We start from the raw sequence: 14603 nt of genomic DNA, 5'->3' as shown, positions 1-14603 counted from the left end.
AGTAAAGCCAGCAGCTGCCTGCTAAACAACTTCATTTTCCTGCTTAGAACATTTCTGTTTGTTGGGCAAGCTCTGTTTTTTCAATTGGAAAACATGTCATTGTTCCACACCTCCCCCTGGTGATTTCTGCAGTGCCTTGGCACTGCTGATAATTGGCCTTTAAAATCCTCCCGCCACTCCACACACGTTCTCCTTTTCATTTCATGCAAGCTGAAGCCATGAGCTGGGGGGAAGGGGAGTAATGGGATAAGGCAAACGTTGTAAAAACAAACCTTAGCAGAAGATGGTGTTCTCATATATTATGAAATGCTATGATTGGGTAGGGAACACCACTGCAGTAAATTCAGCAGAGCAGCGTACAGATAAATGTCAGAAGAATGCAGTTGTTATGCACCAAACCAAAACTGTCACTCTTGAATGCAGTCTCCTAAAGGTTGAGACACACTGATCTTTACAGAAAGAGGTAGTCTGGGAGCTAACTAGGTCTGTTAAGACTGTACCTTGCAGACACAGTTTAGAGTGGCTAAGCCTCGTGTCCTTTTGGCCCTTGAAATATTTTGGAAGTTGATAATCTGTTATTCCAGTTCCACTGGGGCTCTACACAGAGGGAGCTGATTTGCACAGAAGTGCTGCTAGTGATTCCTGCCAAGTCACCCAAGTGTAGCATCCTGGAAAGTGCACAAAGGCATCCACACAGCATATTTTAACCCAGGCAGGCTGTTTACACAGAGACTATAGCACACAGTGAGCACCCTCTTATCTACAAGTCTTGTCCATCGCAGGAGTCCACTGTGAGCTTCTGAGAACAGGCAGGTTTTTGTGAGATGTGAAAATAAGGTGTTATTCTATCCTAGGGTGAGACTGTGAAGGTAATATGTGTGAAGCAGCTGCTAGCAAGCTTCACTGCATTTAAGGGGCTGTAATATTAATGACAGATTCAAGAGTGTGGGCAGGAGGAGATGAGATCAAAGGTCTTCTGGGGATAGAGCAAAAATATGGTAGTTTTCAAAACCCCAAACTCTGTTTTAAATTACTTCCTTGTTGAAATGGACCGAAGTGAAATTGGTCTTCCTACAGGAATAATGGAAGAAAGCAAACCCTTCTCTGTTTTGTGACCCCAGCAAAATGCTTATTTTAATTAGCCAACAGCTTCAAAAAATATTTATTTTTTAAATACTGCCTGAGTGTGTTGGTTGCACTGGTAGTGGGCCGTTTAGAATGTTAGTTCATTGTGAGGTAATTTGGCCCCTCCTCGGCCGTTTCTTTCCAACTGAAGGACCAGAAATCCACAGTGATCTCTCTGAAGAAGCTCATCGTACGGGAAGTGGCTCATGAAGAGAAGGGTTTGTTCCTGATCAGCATGGGTGTGAAAGATCCCGAAATGGTGGAAGTGCATGCCAGCTCCAAAGAAGAGCGGAACGGCTGGATGCAGATCATTCAAGACACAATAAGTACCATGTAAGCTACCAAGCTGCTCTGGAAGGGTGAGTGATGCACATGATCACGTTCTGATGGTTACTGAGATGTGTCTCTTTCATGCAGGGATAAGGATGAGGATGAAGGAGTCCCTTGTGAGTCTGAATTTGAAAAGAAATTGTCAGACACAAGAATCAGAGCGCTGAAAGGTAAGGAACTGCCAAGGACAGAGCTTGAAAAAAGTTTTCAGGAGTTTACAGCAATTGTTGCAGTGGGTTTTGTTGGCCCTTTTCCGTGTGCACAGTTGAAGTTTTTCAGGGGAATGAGGGTCCTGCATCCAGCAAATGGTTGCAGTCCTTGTTTGCACCTCACCTTGTTTACAGCTCAGTGCTTTGTGCCTGCTGCATGCAGTTGCTGTGCAAGATTGCAAGGGGCAGAGCTGTGTCACCGCGTTCCACTAGATGGGGCCAGTATCTCAGGAATAGCTCTCCTTCCTTCCCAAAGCTTTTGTTTTCAATCTTCATTCCTGTTTTCTGCTCACCCCCACAGAACAACTTCAGCAGAAGGATAGACAGATCCTCCTCTTGCTGGAGGAAAAGGCCAAAATATTCAGTGACCTGGCAGACTCCTCTATGCAAGAGGACATGCCGGGCTCCAGACTGCTCTTCAGAGCCAACACTGAAGAAGCGCCAAAAGGAGAAGCCATTATGAAAACTGCAATAAATGAAGGTGAGCAAGTCAGCGTGGCACTAAACAGCGCTCTCACCTTCAGTGAATCCCTTGGTTCTCAAGCACGGCGTTTACAGGGGCAGCCTATTTGTTCCCAGTGAATGAATAACAGCATAGATAAACAGATACTGCTACTCATGGTGTGTCAGGGACAGATACTGAGGATCAGGACAGGAAGCAGATATTGATGGCTGTTGAAAGAAGGCACAAAAGAAGTCTCAGCACAGAGAACAACCCTGTGTTGAATCTGAGGTCAGGGACAGCCCAAGATTTCATCCTTGTCTGAAATACAGACCGTGCTGTCTTTCACTGTGTCTTGGACTCAGCAAGGTTTGTGGGGACTCCAATTCCTGCAGGTATTCAGGGTGTCTGCAAGGAGCAAGTGATCTGCTGGCAAATGCGAGGTTGAATGAAAACTCACACAACTTTTCAGTCTGTTTTTTGGAAAGAGTGAAAATTATTAAATGCTGTTGTGAGTTTTTGCAAGGGAGACGCATATTGTTGTGTCACTGTAGAAACATTTCTTTTATTAGTATAGAAAAACACATGAAAATAGAGGTGGAAATAGCTCAGAAGCCTGAGGTGGTCTGTAACAGACAGATTGCTGATTTTATCTTCCCAGTGGAACTGCTGCAAGAGCTGGTGAACAGGAACCTGGGCAGCACCCTTATGCAGCAACTCAGCAGTGCTGCCATTGATGAAGAGGGAGGAGTTGGCCCCATCTCTCTTCCTAAAAGGGCAGAAACTTTTGGAGGATTCGACAGTCACCAGATGAATGCCTCCAAGGGTAAGTAGTGACGTGCTCCCATAGCAGCATTTGTTAATGATATTTCATGTCATCCTGTCCTGTTCCTTCTAAAGGACTTGAGCAGATGGTCTGTTTAGATTACTCTACTCTTCTGCAATGCTAGTAGGTAGATTAAATATCAGATTAGGAAAAAAGGTACAGGTGAAATAGTAGCTGAGAACTTGTGGCTATGTGAGGATTGAACTCTTCGCTCCCGTCTCACTATTTTCTCTCTAAATCATCTTTCCTGCTTTACTTACGTGCTACACACAAACATTTGGCTTCATTAAAAGTACCTTCTTCATGTTCTGCCCGCAGTTCTGTTCTTCATCCTTCAGTTGCCTTCCAGCAGGAGACCAGTGCTGTTGCCTTTGCAAATGGTGATGGCACTGCTGTGCCAAGCACCTTCCTCTGTCTGTGCTCCCTGTGCATTTGATTTCCACACACAACTGCGTGTGTTATTCCTGCAATTTAATCTCTCTCAAGCAAATGACTGAATATTCATTTCGGCTGCGGAGTTGGCATCTTCCCAATGCTCTCTTTCTTTCCCCTAGTCATCAGAAACTTCCCTGTCCTCAAATTCCTTTCTCTGTGGTCTCTCTCATGCTCCCAGTACAGCCAGTTTTGCTGCGCTAGTGTCTGTCTCAGCGTTGGGATGTTGGACCCCGTCTGACCTTCTGCATTAAAGGAGCAGTGTTAGCTGCAGACAGTCAGACATGAGAACTATGTAGAGATTTTCCCGGCTATTGGAAAGCTGCAAAGCTCTCAACAGGCCTTGTCATCATCGTGACAAATATATTCATGCTGAGGGCTGGAGGGGGTTGGTTGTTCGGGGCTGGGCCTCTTTCTGTTGTAGTGATGAATGAATGGCACAACCTCAGGCTGTTCATTGCCCAGCACTCTCCCCCCTCCTTGCTTTCTGTTGCTTGTTTTTTGTTTGATGTGTGATTTTTTAAAATATTTTTTTCCCCTAGAAACACCATCTTTTGAATTAGATTGTAGTTCAATAGTTAGAGGATCTTGGGAGATGTTAGGAAAATAAAGCATGGCCTGTTTATTCAGCTGTGGAAGGTCCCACGATGAGTTGCAGCAAAAAAAAAAGGTCTGTTAGGAGGGTGAGGGTCAGTCTGCCTCAGAAGGGTAGTGAGAAAATGGGTCTGTGATGGCTGCAGCCCTCCTGGCCCCATGAGTCAGTTCAGTGCTTGGGAGCAGTGATAGGAGCCATGCAGGGAGAAGCTAGACAGAGATGTCCAGTATCCCTTTGAAGATAGAGGTTTCTGATGACTAAGACTACTGAGGAATTGTTAACATAAAATCACACAGCAGTATTGCACAGCAGTCTAACCCAGCTGTAAATTACATTTGGACAGAGAGGCACTGAAACTGTGCCTGCAATAATACGCTCTGAGATGATATTGCTATTTTTCTCCATCTGCTTTTGTTCTGCCTCATGACTTGTTAGCAAATGTAAATGTGGGTGGGTTTTTTTGGTGTTTTTTTTTTTGCAGAAAGCACTTTGGGGGCTAGACAGAGCACAAGGGAAAGGTGTATGTTGCATTTATCAGAACATTGTTTGAAACCAAAGTCAGCCTTTGTCTGAATTCACACGATGAGTGCATGAAGGAAGCAAACACATCTGGTTGAAGTGCAGAGAGCTCTGTGGCCCTTCTTGTGATACATCCCAGCTGTCTGTATGAAATCTCAGATACTGGCAAGTTCATCTGTGGCTTAAAACGTTGAATAACCAGTGTCAATGCTGGCTTCTTGCTTTAGGTGGAGCGAAGGATGAAGGCGACGATGCTCAGGACCTACGGAGAACAGAGTCAGATGGTGTTTTAAAGAAGGTATCGCACAGTTTATTTATGGGGCTGCTCTGAGTTCAAGAAGATGACAATTCAAGTCTTGAAAAAGGCCTGAATTTGTTGGCAAGGAGCTGTATCCTAATAATATAAAATCAAATTGGAAGTATGGAGTCCAAAACACCGCTGCAGTTAAAATCCTGACTTGAGAAGCATTTAAAATCAATGGTATTCCTTTATGGCAGAGGCTGTGCCATCTGTCTGCAGAACAGCTGGAGTGTGTGTTTAATTTTGCATCATTATTGAAATGACAGGGTCACACGGAGCCTTGCACCTATTCTTCCTGGGGATCGATTCATCACATAACTCCAAATGATACCTAATTAATGTGTGATTTGATGCCATTCTAACTCACCTGAAAACATACATGAATCGTCCCAGAATCGAACGTGGAGGGGAGGGGGGTTAATGCATCTGTCGTTAGTTCAGCTTCACAACACGTTTGTTACGATTTCTCATTTGTCCTCATATTAAGTGTGATCTTTTCACAGGCTGGAAATGCTAACCTGATGTTCATACTGAAAAGGAACAGCGAGGTAAGAATCGATTCTGTTGTTGTTTTCTTCGTTTAAGTGATAAGTGAATTTGTCTCAATAGGTGATAATGTAAAAGAAAAGACATTACTTTAGCTGGAGCACACATGGACTTTTAAATACATTCAGCTGAACCCACTGTGTCGTTTATTTGTTTAACCTTGGATGTTCAGACAGGGAATTTGCTAATTGTCATCTGCTTGCCAGCGGGATGATATGTGCTGATTATAGGCATCAGGGGTTAATTACCACTAGGATGTGCAGGACTGTATTTATTGTGCATCTGCAGACAGAGGGAGTTTAATTTTATGTTGCAGGTGCAGTGATTTGGGGCAATTAGATTTCTATTCTCCCTTTGATACACATTCATAACTCCAATTAGCATTAAAGTCAGAATGAGAAGCTGTTCTCTTAACACTGGCTATAGCACCAATATTGCAAACACCACTGTGTTTTCCTCTTATTCTGTGCTTTTTTTCTTCTTCAATAGGTGGATAACTGAGATTCAGAGAATTTTTTAGCTGGGCTAAACATATGTTTTGGGCTAGAGCATTACTCCAGAGTGTCTTGCTCTTGGCTACGTGGCAGTGCACCAAGTGTTTGCATGTACCTGTTTTCTGGGAACCTTCCTTAGTGTACTTGCTGTATTTCTGTGTCTGCTGCGCTACAGTTTTCCTGTAAAACGACAAGAGGATTTGTGTGGGTCTGCCAGGGTGAAAGAGGGCTGTGTACCAGGGAATGATAGAACTGTTGCAGGTGATGAGTGAGAAAAACAGAAGGTACAGAGGGGCAGCCATGCGGGTTGGACTCACCAGTGGGTCACAGTGGAAAAGGAAGCTGCTTTATTAGTTCCCTAGCACCATGTGATGTCTAATAACAGTGCTTTTGTTTTCTTGCAGCAGGTCCTTCAAAGTGTTACCAGCCTCTGTAAGCTGCTCAATGCTCTGCAGGTATGTTGCCCTCTCATTCTGGTTCCATACGCTGCTTGCCCAAACCATGGAATGAGCTCACCCAGGAGCCTTCTCCTCTCTAGGCTGAACAAGACCAGCTCCTTCAGTCAGCTCCAACCCTCTGAGCATCTTCATGGCTTCTTCTAAACCCGCTCTGGCAGCTCCACACCTTTCTTGTGTTGTGTGCCCTAGGCCTGGACACAGTCCAGAAGCCCTTCCTCTTCCCCACTCCTGCATGGCCCAATACCCTGCAGCAGATTTGTGTTCAGCCTCCCGGCACAGCAACAGTAATCAGCTGCTGCCTGGCACGCTGCTTCCATTTGGGAAGCTGCAGGTGGATGTTTAGACCTCGACCGGCAGAGCTGCCACTACGGCATCCTCAGCTGAATGCTAAACATGGTAGAAAAAGTTGCAGTTTGGTGGTGCCCTGATTGCTCAGATGTGGAGCTGCTCCTCCTGGAGTGGGCCCTGCAGTGATGTCTCCCTCCTTCCCTCCCAGGGCGTTGTCCTACAGCAGGACACCTACATCGAGGGCCAGAAGCTGGCCTTGAGTGAGAGGGCCCTGTCCCGAGGCTTCTTCCGCCCAGCCTCGCTGCTGGAGCAGGAGAAGCAGCGCAACCTGGAGAAGCAGCGCCAGGAACTTGCCAACCTGAAGAAGCAACAGGCTCAGCACCAGGAGGAGAAGAAGAGGGCAGAGAAGGAGTGTGAAGCACGGGAGAAGAAGCTGGCGGAGCTGGAAATCCAACTGACCAAGAGGGAGGAGGAGATCCAGAAAGGGTGGCAGGAGCTGGAGTGCAGGCGGGATGAGCTGCGGCAGTTGAAAGCCTCCTACCAGCTTGAAATGGAGAAACTTCTCAGTAAGCAGAAGCAGCTGGATAAGGAGTGGGAGCAACTCAAGAAGGACATGGAGCGACAACCTCAAATGTGGTTGGAGCATGATGACAACCAGGTAAATGCTGGCAGCAGGCAGGCTCTCACAATGAGCTGTGCTCTGCTGGGAGCTCCCAGTCGGCTGCCTGCCCTGAGGCACCAACTGCCTGGCTTTAGCCCAGCCCGGGGTATGCAGGGCCTGAGCTTAAAGCTGGCTCTTTCCTTACACCTCAGAAGCCATTGAAGCATTGCTGCTGAGCTCTTCCTGCTTCCTTGTGCCTCTGTTTGGCAGAGGCATGTGGGGAGGATGTACTGGAATGTCTGAAGTGTTGCCTTCCACATTCACTCCACATGGGTTTGGCTTTGTGGCGCATTGAGGCAGCTGAGGATTTGATCTCAGGAACAGCCCAAATATTACTGCTTACTTTGACATAGAGTGGCCCTGTGAATGTCTTTCTGTTTGCAGACTGTGGGCTTAAGTCTGCCTCCACAAGCATTATCTAGCAGAGACAAGTGTTGTCCCTGTCCTAAAGAGGCCAGACATCTGCAGTCCAGACGTGGTCCAAAGGGCACTTGCACTGGTGTGAGAAGCTTCTGGTGTAGGACTGTCCACAGCTAAAAAGCACAGATCTTATTCTGTGCTGTGCATTTTGTAGCATGCTGGGGAGAGCATGCATCAGTTTGCAAAACATGGGCTGAGTTTGAACCTTAAGCCAGATGTTGAACGTTTGTTTGTTTATAACTCCCTGATTTTGAATGCAATTTGCTTAGAGCTGTAACAAAATTAGCTTGTAAATGCTGGATTGCGGAACTGAAATTATTTTGGGTGCCTGAATGGACTAATTGCAGAGCTCAGCAGTAAACTCTGTAAAGCAAATCACCCAGGGAGTGCTTGCTCCTTCCCAGCCCAGCCCTGGTCAGGCCAGGAGCACACAGCACAGCTTCCTCAGCATCCATGGGGCATGCGTGCTATGGGAGAGGCTGAGAGGTAAAGTAACTGAGGGCTCAGGATCAAGGGAAGGAAGCTCCTTCTCATGCAGGCATCTCACTGACAGTTCAGAGCTATTAATAGAGGGCTCAGCGAGGCTTTGTTGAGCTGTTGTTTTGATCTTCCCTTTGAATGCGAGGGCTCAATTATACCCTGAGACAGACGTTAAGAAAAATCAGGGAAATGTTTTGCTTTCATCTTTCTCTTGGGAAGGCTTCCTTTGCCACATGCCTGGCCGGTGCTGCATGCTGCCCGGAGAGGCACGCTCCTCTTGGCCTGCTGCCACTGTCTGTGTTCACTAACAGCTCTGGGTGAGTCGTGGTATCGAGATCTTAGAGAATGTTTGCCCTTGGTTTGTTGATTTTACATGTGGGAGTAAAAGATACTGGAGCGGTACTCTGTATGCGTCGCCTGTCTTACACAGAAAGGGCTTTGCCTGCATGGCTGTGCTTTGTAGCTGCTGAATGAGTGGTGGTCTCTGTGAGTGGTCTTGGAAACATCTTTTCTCTCTCCACATTCTCCACTACCCTCTTCTGTGCACCAGTGAAACTTGTTTCTTTTCTTTTATAGGTGTCAAATCGACATGAGAAACTTGCCAGGGTTTGCTCCCAGTCCAGCCTCGAAGGCACCTCTGTGCAGAAGAGCCCCTCATTTCCTAAGCAAGGGCACTCTGATGCAGAACTGTCTGTCTCCCCCAAAAGGAACAATCTTTCAAGGACACACAAAGAGAAAAGCACTTCCCATTTGCTTAGCACAACAAACCTGACTAACAAGGCAGCTGAGGAGCAGCCCCAGATGCCTACTCGCCTCTTCAGTTTATCCAAACCAAAGGAAAAGAAGGAAAAGAAGAAGAAGGGCAGGGGACATCGCTCCCAGGAATCTGGTGAGTGTCAGGAGGTCGCAGATGTGTTTTTAGGGTCAATAAGCTGGAATTCCCTTTCAGCCAGTGAACCTGTGGAAACTATTTGGCCTTGAACGGAGAAGGTAACAGAGAAGGACAGAGAAGATCAGGTCTGATGAGTGAAATTCCCAGCTTCAACTGACCTCCTCTACAGCCGCTGGGGTTGTCAGAGGGACATGTTGCCTCTCTTCTCCTTCCCTTCCATGTCCTATTCTGAGCAGCTTCCACAAGCTGGCTTCTCTCTGTGTTTTTCAGCTTGCTCTGCCTCAGAAGGGATGCTTTCATGCTTTCAGAGCCTGCGTGGAATCTTCCGGTCTGCCTCGAGACCCTCCAGCAGCACTGCTGACATTTATAGTTCTGTTCTAGTTTGTAAGCAATGCCTCCAACCCTTCCCATGCACTCTCCCTTCCCCCAAGCTGGTCTGCCTTGTCTATTGATCTAAAAACTAAATGTGGCTTTTTTTTTTTTACTCCCCCCCCCCCCCCCCCCCCCCCCAGTGTTTCATCCCCATAGCACTCTGTTGTGCACTTCAGACTCTTGCCCATACACAAGTTGATCTCAGGCTTTCAGGTGACCAGCTGATACATCTTGATTCATTCATGTTTTCCAGCTCATGTCCAGGAAATTCAGCAGTTTTCCCAATGGCTGTAATTTCCTGTAGCTCACTGGGAACTCAACATCTTTCAAGGTCCCCAGAGGATTGGGCGGAGAAACAGGGTTTCCACGTATCTGAAGGGAGTCCCGCTCTGCTTGCTATATTGCTGTATCCCCGTAGTGATTCGCACTTGTTTCTTTTCTCCTCAGATTCTCATTCATCAGAAGCACCTCCAGAGGGTGAGGAGATCTTCTGCTGAGTGGGGACGGCTCCGTCGGTCACTCTCAGCTTTCATACAGCGGATATCTCCCTGCCCGACCCACAGCACAGTGCTGGTGCCTGCACCTGCACCTGACAAGCATCTGGAGGTTTTCATTAAAACGTTCTGCAAGTTTATAAAGTGGTGGGAAAGAGCTTCTTTCCTTGGGTTTGCGTGAGTTGTCACCGCAGAGGCTTCCCACACAGCAAGTGGTACCATCTCCCTGTGCAAACCTGGATTCAGGTCGGTTGGGACGGATGTTTGCAGTCTGTGGTGCTGCTAAGGGATGAGAGAACATAGCCTTAAGGGGTCTGTGCCTTCATGTTCCCCTTTTCTGGGGAAGGTAACCAAAACCAAGCATTCAGAAAAAGATTAGGACTCTACAAATGGTGCGTACACACTGGCATATATAGATATACTGTACATACCCATCTCTGTATCTATGTATCCTCTGGGATATGCTTAGGTCTGTACAGCCAAGCTTAGCTCGGCCCGTGGGGATAGGTGATGCCTTTCAGGGAGCATTTGGACATCAAATATCTTGTCCTACTGCCCCAGCTGTAACGCCACTGACCCGCACGCCCCTTGGTGCTCATGGTGTGGGTGCTGGCTTTCAGCAAGGCACTGCACGCTGGGGAAGAGTAATGGTGTTCAAAAGAAAAAAAATCAGGAAACAAATAAAATTGAAGCTCTCCAAAGAGATTTATGGGGGGTGGAGGAGTTACGTGTCAAACTGTTTCCAGAATCAAGCAGAACTTGGAGTATATTTAAAGTGATGCAGAAAATTGAAACTGGGAGGTTTGGAAGGCAACCCTAGGAAGCCAGGACAGAAGGTCATCAAGTAGGAAGAACGCTAAGCAGCTTTTTTTTTAAGAACTCTCTTGGAGCTACAGCTCACTCCTTCCCATAAAGATTTGTATTGCCAGGATCTATTTCTCCAGTTGTTTGACATCCCTTCAGGCAAGCCTGATGGCTTATGGGAAAGGTGGCTGGAAATCTGCTTTGAGGGACCTTGGTTCTGTTATTTGTGCTTTCTTTCCTCCACTCTTTATGTTACCGCTAGGCTTCTCTTCCTCCGGACTTTGTCAGCTTCTCCAGCTTGTTTCTAAGGCAGAACACCAGCAGTTTCAGAGCACATCGGTGAGATAGGTCAGAGCAGAGAGAACTCTGAGGAGGCAGCTCTTCAGACCCATGCCTCTGCAGCATTGTGCTCTTGTTTCTGGACAGAAAAATGTATTCACGTGGACAAAACCACTGTGCAGCAGATCCAAAAGCTGGCATGCCAGGTGCACGTCCTTTGCTGTGTGAGCACATCTGTGTCACCCTCAGCAGAAGGGGAAGGTTTGAGGACAGCTCTCGATGCAGTATCATAGTCATTTCAGCTGGAAAAGACCTCTAGCATCATCAAGCTCAATTGTTCACCTAGCACTGCCAAGTCTGCCTCTAAAGAAGCACGTGCCGACAGTGAGGTGTTTTATACAGCTGTGGAGTACAGCAGGGAAGAGCAATGCAGCAAGCCACTTCTGTTCCTTGCACGATTGTTCCAAACCCTCTGAGATCAATTGGCCGAGTGGATCTGTGAACAGTGATAGGACGTTATCAGCTCCAAAATAACTCAAGGGTTTGCTCCGAGTTGGAAGCTGCTGAGTGCATTTCCTTTCCTGCCAGTTTTGCTTTAATGAAAAAAAAACAAAACCACACAACACCACAGTTCTTTAGTTGCACTGTTGTTTGATTTAGCTTCTCCCAAGCTAGGAACACACAGCAGTTTTCAGAGTTGGGTGCTGATGCAGATCGGCAGCGCTGCAGGTGAGGGGGATGCTCTGAAGGTCTGTGCAGGAGCCCTAAGAGCCACCTGCTTGCTATTGAAGCTCTCTGAACTGCTGAGATAGAATTAAAAAAAAAAAAAAAAAAAAAAAGGAAGAAAGGAAAAGGATTGAGATTTTATTTTTATTTTCCTTTTTTTTTAATGTTATTTGGTGCTCATTCTTAATTGCAAGCAGGGCTTGCAAAATTATTTATCTTTCTGTTTATTTGAAAGAGGTTTTTTTTTCTTAAAGAAGTTTACTTGGTTTTATTTTTTTATTTTGCTTTTGTTTGGGGATTTGGGGGTGGTTTGGTTTTTTTCTTCCCTTTTTTTTTTTTTTTTTTTGCCCCCCATTTTGTTTTTATTTTCTTACCAAAAGATTGGTAAACCCAACGTTCTGATTCCCTGGTTCCTACCCAACTGGGGGGGTGGGCAGTGCTGTGCCCAGAGCTGCGTGATTTCAATTGAGAGCTTTCTGTAAGGCAGAGCATCTTCAGGCCAGAAAAGTCTGGGAAGAGAATTGGTGACTTCAGACAAGAGTCCTGTCTGCTCTCTTCTTGGGTTAAATATTTTCCTTGGGTTTTCTCATGCTTCTCGGAGGCAAAGGAAGAGCAAAACACCACAGGGTCCTGCAGTGCTGTGAGGGCCTGGGTGGATCTGGGCAGCTCCTCTTGGCTGGAAGTGTTGGTGTTGTCTTCTCAACAAGAAAAGCACCCACAGAGCAGGTTAGCTTCTGCCCCACTGTTTGCATGGCTGGGAAAACACATGTGCCAAGCTGAAGTTTTTGGAAACCAAAGCAGTGCCTGGCTCATTTAGTGTTGTATAAACAGAGATCGGGTCCTCAATGTTTCTGAGCATTCCCTCGAGTCTGTAATGGCCTTTGCCAGTCTGAGCTTTTCTTCTCATCCCTGTCTTTTCCCCAGCAGTGCTTGAAGTCACAAAGCAGGGAAGTGTCCTGTAGCTCTGAGAAGGGCCTCAGTAGGGAGACCCAGAGCAGCAGGGCTGAGTCTGCCTGGTTTCAGTCCCTCTTCTGACCTGTGCAACCTAAACTGAGCGCCCAGGGCCCTCGTAGAAAATAGTGTTTGCTTCATGATTTCTAAAGGCCCATTTGTCAAAGATGCTGTGGGTTTGAATCAGAACTATCCTGAAGGGAAATACTGCACATCAAAGCTGTTTGTGTCTGACATCGCAGCGGGCAGAGCTTTGTCACTGGAGGATGTACGTTGCTACATGACTCACTTTATTTGGATTGAAGCCTTCACTCCCACACAGCTTCTTCCTTCTGTTACCTATCGGAAGGTGAGGACTTGTTTTTACCTCTTCAGCCTTTGGTTTTTTTCCCACTCAGGTTTTCTTTGGAAATGCCTGGCGTAGGTTCTCAGTCTGATTCCTGCTCTGATCCCTGCAGGTTGCTTAATGTTGTCTGCTAGACTACAGTCCCAGTTTTACAGCACCTTTTCCCAACCTTAAAATCATGTTTGCTTCAGATCCAGGCCTGGCACCCATCCTGCAGGTGCTGAGGTGTCTTTCCTCCAACCCAACCTGATGCCAGGTCTGGTTCCCAGAGCCTCAATCCCACTCAGAGAGCCAAACCTCCTCATCCCATGAGGCATTCCTGGGGCATAGAACAGTTCTGGCACTGTCTCAGATGAAGTACAAAGGTGGTCATTATCAGCTGGGAGCACCAGGAGACTCCGGGAGCAGGGAGCAGCTGTAGGCGTAGGACTTGGTGCAGATGTGTGGGGTTTGCCTTAGTTTCTCTTAAATGATGTGATCATCTCAGCATGTGACTTTCTCTCAGTGTGATGCCTTAAAGCACTTTAAATGGAACTGGTCGTGTCACTTTTCAGTTTGGTTAAGTGGAGACAATCAGCTGTGTAATTGCTTTCCCCTCGGCATGCCCAGCACAGCCCAAGCTGCACAGCAGTGTTACCAGCACCGGCCTGCCCTTGTTTTGGGGGGGGGGGGACAAAGGGCCAAGCGTTTTGTATCATTATTAGACCAAAGTGGATGTGAATGTGACTACGGTCCCACCACAGGCAGGGTGAGCCCTTTCCCCACGGGAGAGCCCAGCAGCCATTTGCTCATGGAGCCCTCCTGGCCTCACACCATGGCACTTAGGAGCAGGCATCAGGAGTGGAGCAGTTGGCTTCTGATGGCCTGGCTGTGTCACCCTGTATGACCTCACACTACCACCATCCTCCTCCTCCTCCTCCTCTTGGAGTTTGACCACTGCTGAGAAGCAATGCCATGAGCTCGAGCGGGTTTGTACACAGGGAAGAGCATCTGTAGAGCCTGAAGTCTTTGCACCTTCCTTGCTGCATGAGGATATCTCAAAGCTGTTAGCAAAACGCCCGAACCCAGCCCTTCCCATTGCCACCGGGTCAGGAGAGGTTCATCAGGTGCCAAACGCCAAGGAAGCTGTGTAGGGTGTCTGACACAAGGGAGGAATGGGCAGGGGGCACAGGAGAGAGCATCTGCTCAAATCCAACAAAACATTCCTTGTTAACCAGAACTCTGGAAGTTATTCTGCCTGCTGGTCAGGTTTGGGAATTCAACATAATTTAAGGCACCCTTTTAAAGAGGAAAAAAAACCAACCCTCCCCTACTGCTCCTAACTCTTGCGTCGCTTGTCAGAAGGGGCAGCAATCAGCGATGAGTTCTTGATCCGACGATGCAGCTAAGTTTTAAAGATAGGTGAGCTGAACTGGACGCACCTCTGGCTCCTGGGGCACGGGAAGCACAGCGTCGGCTCCCGGCCCACCTGCATTTTGGGGCTCGATGCCTTTCCTTCCACACGCATTTCACTGACACTGATGCTTCGCCCAAATATATTCTGCTTCCTTCGCTTGGGGGGTTGGGGGGCAGGATGACGTTCACTGCTTGGCCTACAGCTGTGAGCTTTGTAT

The 14603-nt window shown here is 47.2% G+C and overlaps 1 protein-coding gene across 9 annotated transcripts in view; it reads left to right on the top strand.

The window, feature by feature from the left end:
- AKAP13 (A-kinase anchoring protein 13) overlaps positions 1–11815 on the top strand; it is a 192297-nt gene extending 180482 nt beyond the window's left edge. For 8 of the 9 annotated variants that reach the window (XM_042875601.1, XM_042875600.1, XM_042875602.1 and 5 more), the window contains 10 exons: positions 1277–1458; positions 1543–1625; positions 1966–2145; positions 2768–2932; positions 4706–4776; positions 5283–5327; positions 6224–6274; positions 6774–7223; positions 8703–9015; positions 9838–11815. In XM_042875601.1, the coding sequence (XP_042731535.1) occupies positions 1277–1458; positions 1543–1625; positions 1966–2145; positions 2768–2932; positions 4706–4776; positions 5283–5327; positions 6224–6274; positions 6774–7223; positions 8703–9015; positions 9838–9887 (1590 nt within the window). In that variant the 3' untranslated portion in view covers positions 9888–11815. The remainder of the gene's footprint in view (positions 1–1276; positions 1459–1542; positions 1626–1965; positions 2146–2767; positions 2933–4705; positions 4777–5282; positions 5328–6223; positions 6275–6773; positions 7224–8702; positions 9016–9837) is intronic. The other variant, XM_042875599.1, reaches the window with a different exon arrangement.
- Positions 11816–14603: the final 2788 nt, after the last annotated feature.

Source organism: Lagopus leucura, unplaced genomic scaffold (assembly GCF_019238085.1).
Source record: "Lagopus leucura isolate 7727_CA_CO unplaced genomic scaffold, USGS_WTPT01 Super-Scaffold_100015, whole genome shotgun sequence".
NCBI lineage: Eukaryota > Metazoa > Chordata > Aves > Galliformes > Phasianidae > Lagopus > Lagopus leucura.
Note: the sequence above shows the minus strand (reverse complement) of the source record. Positions and strands in the feature narration are given on the sequence as shown.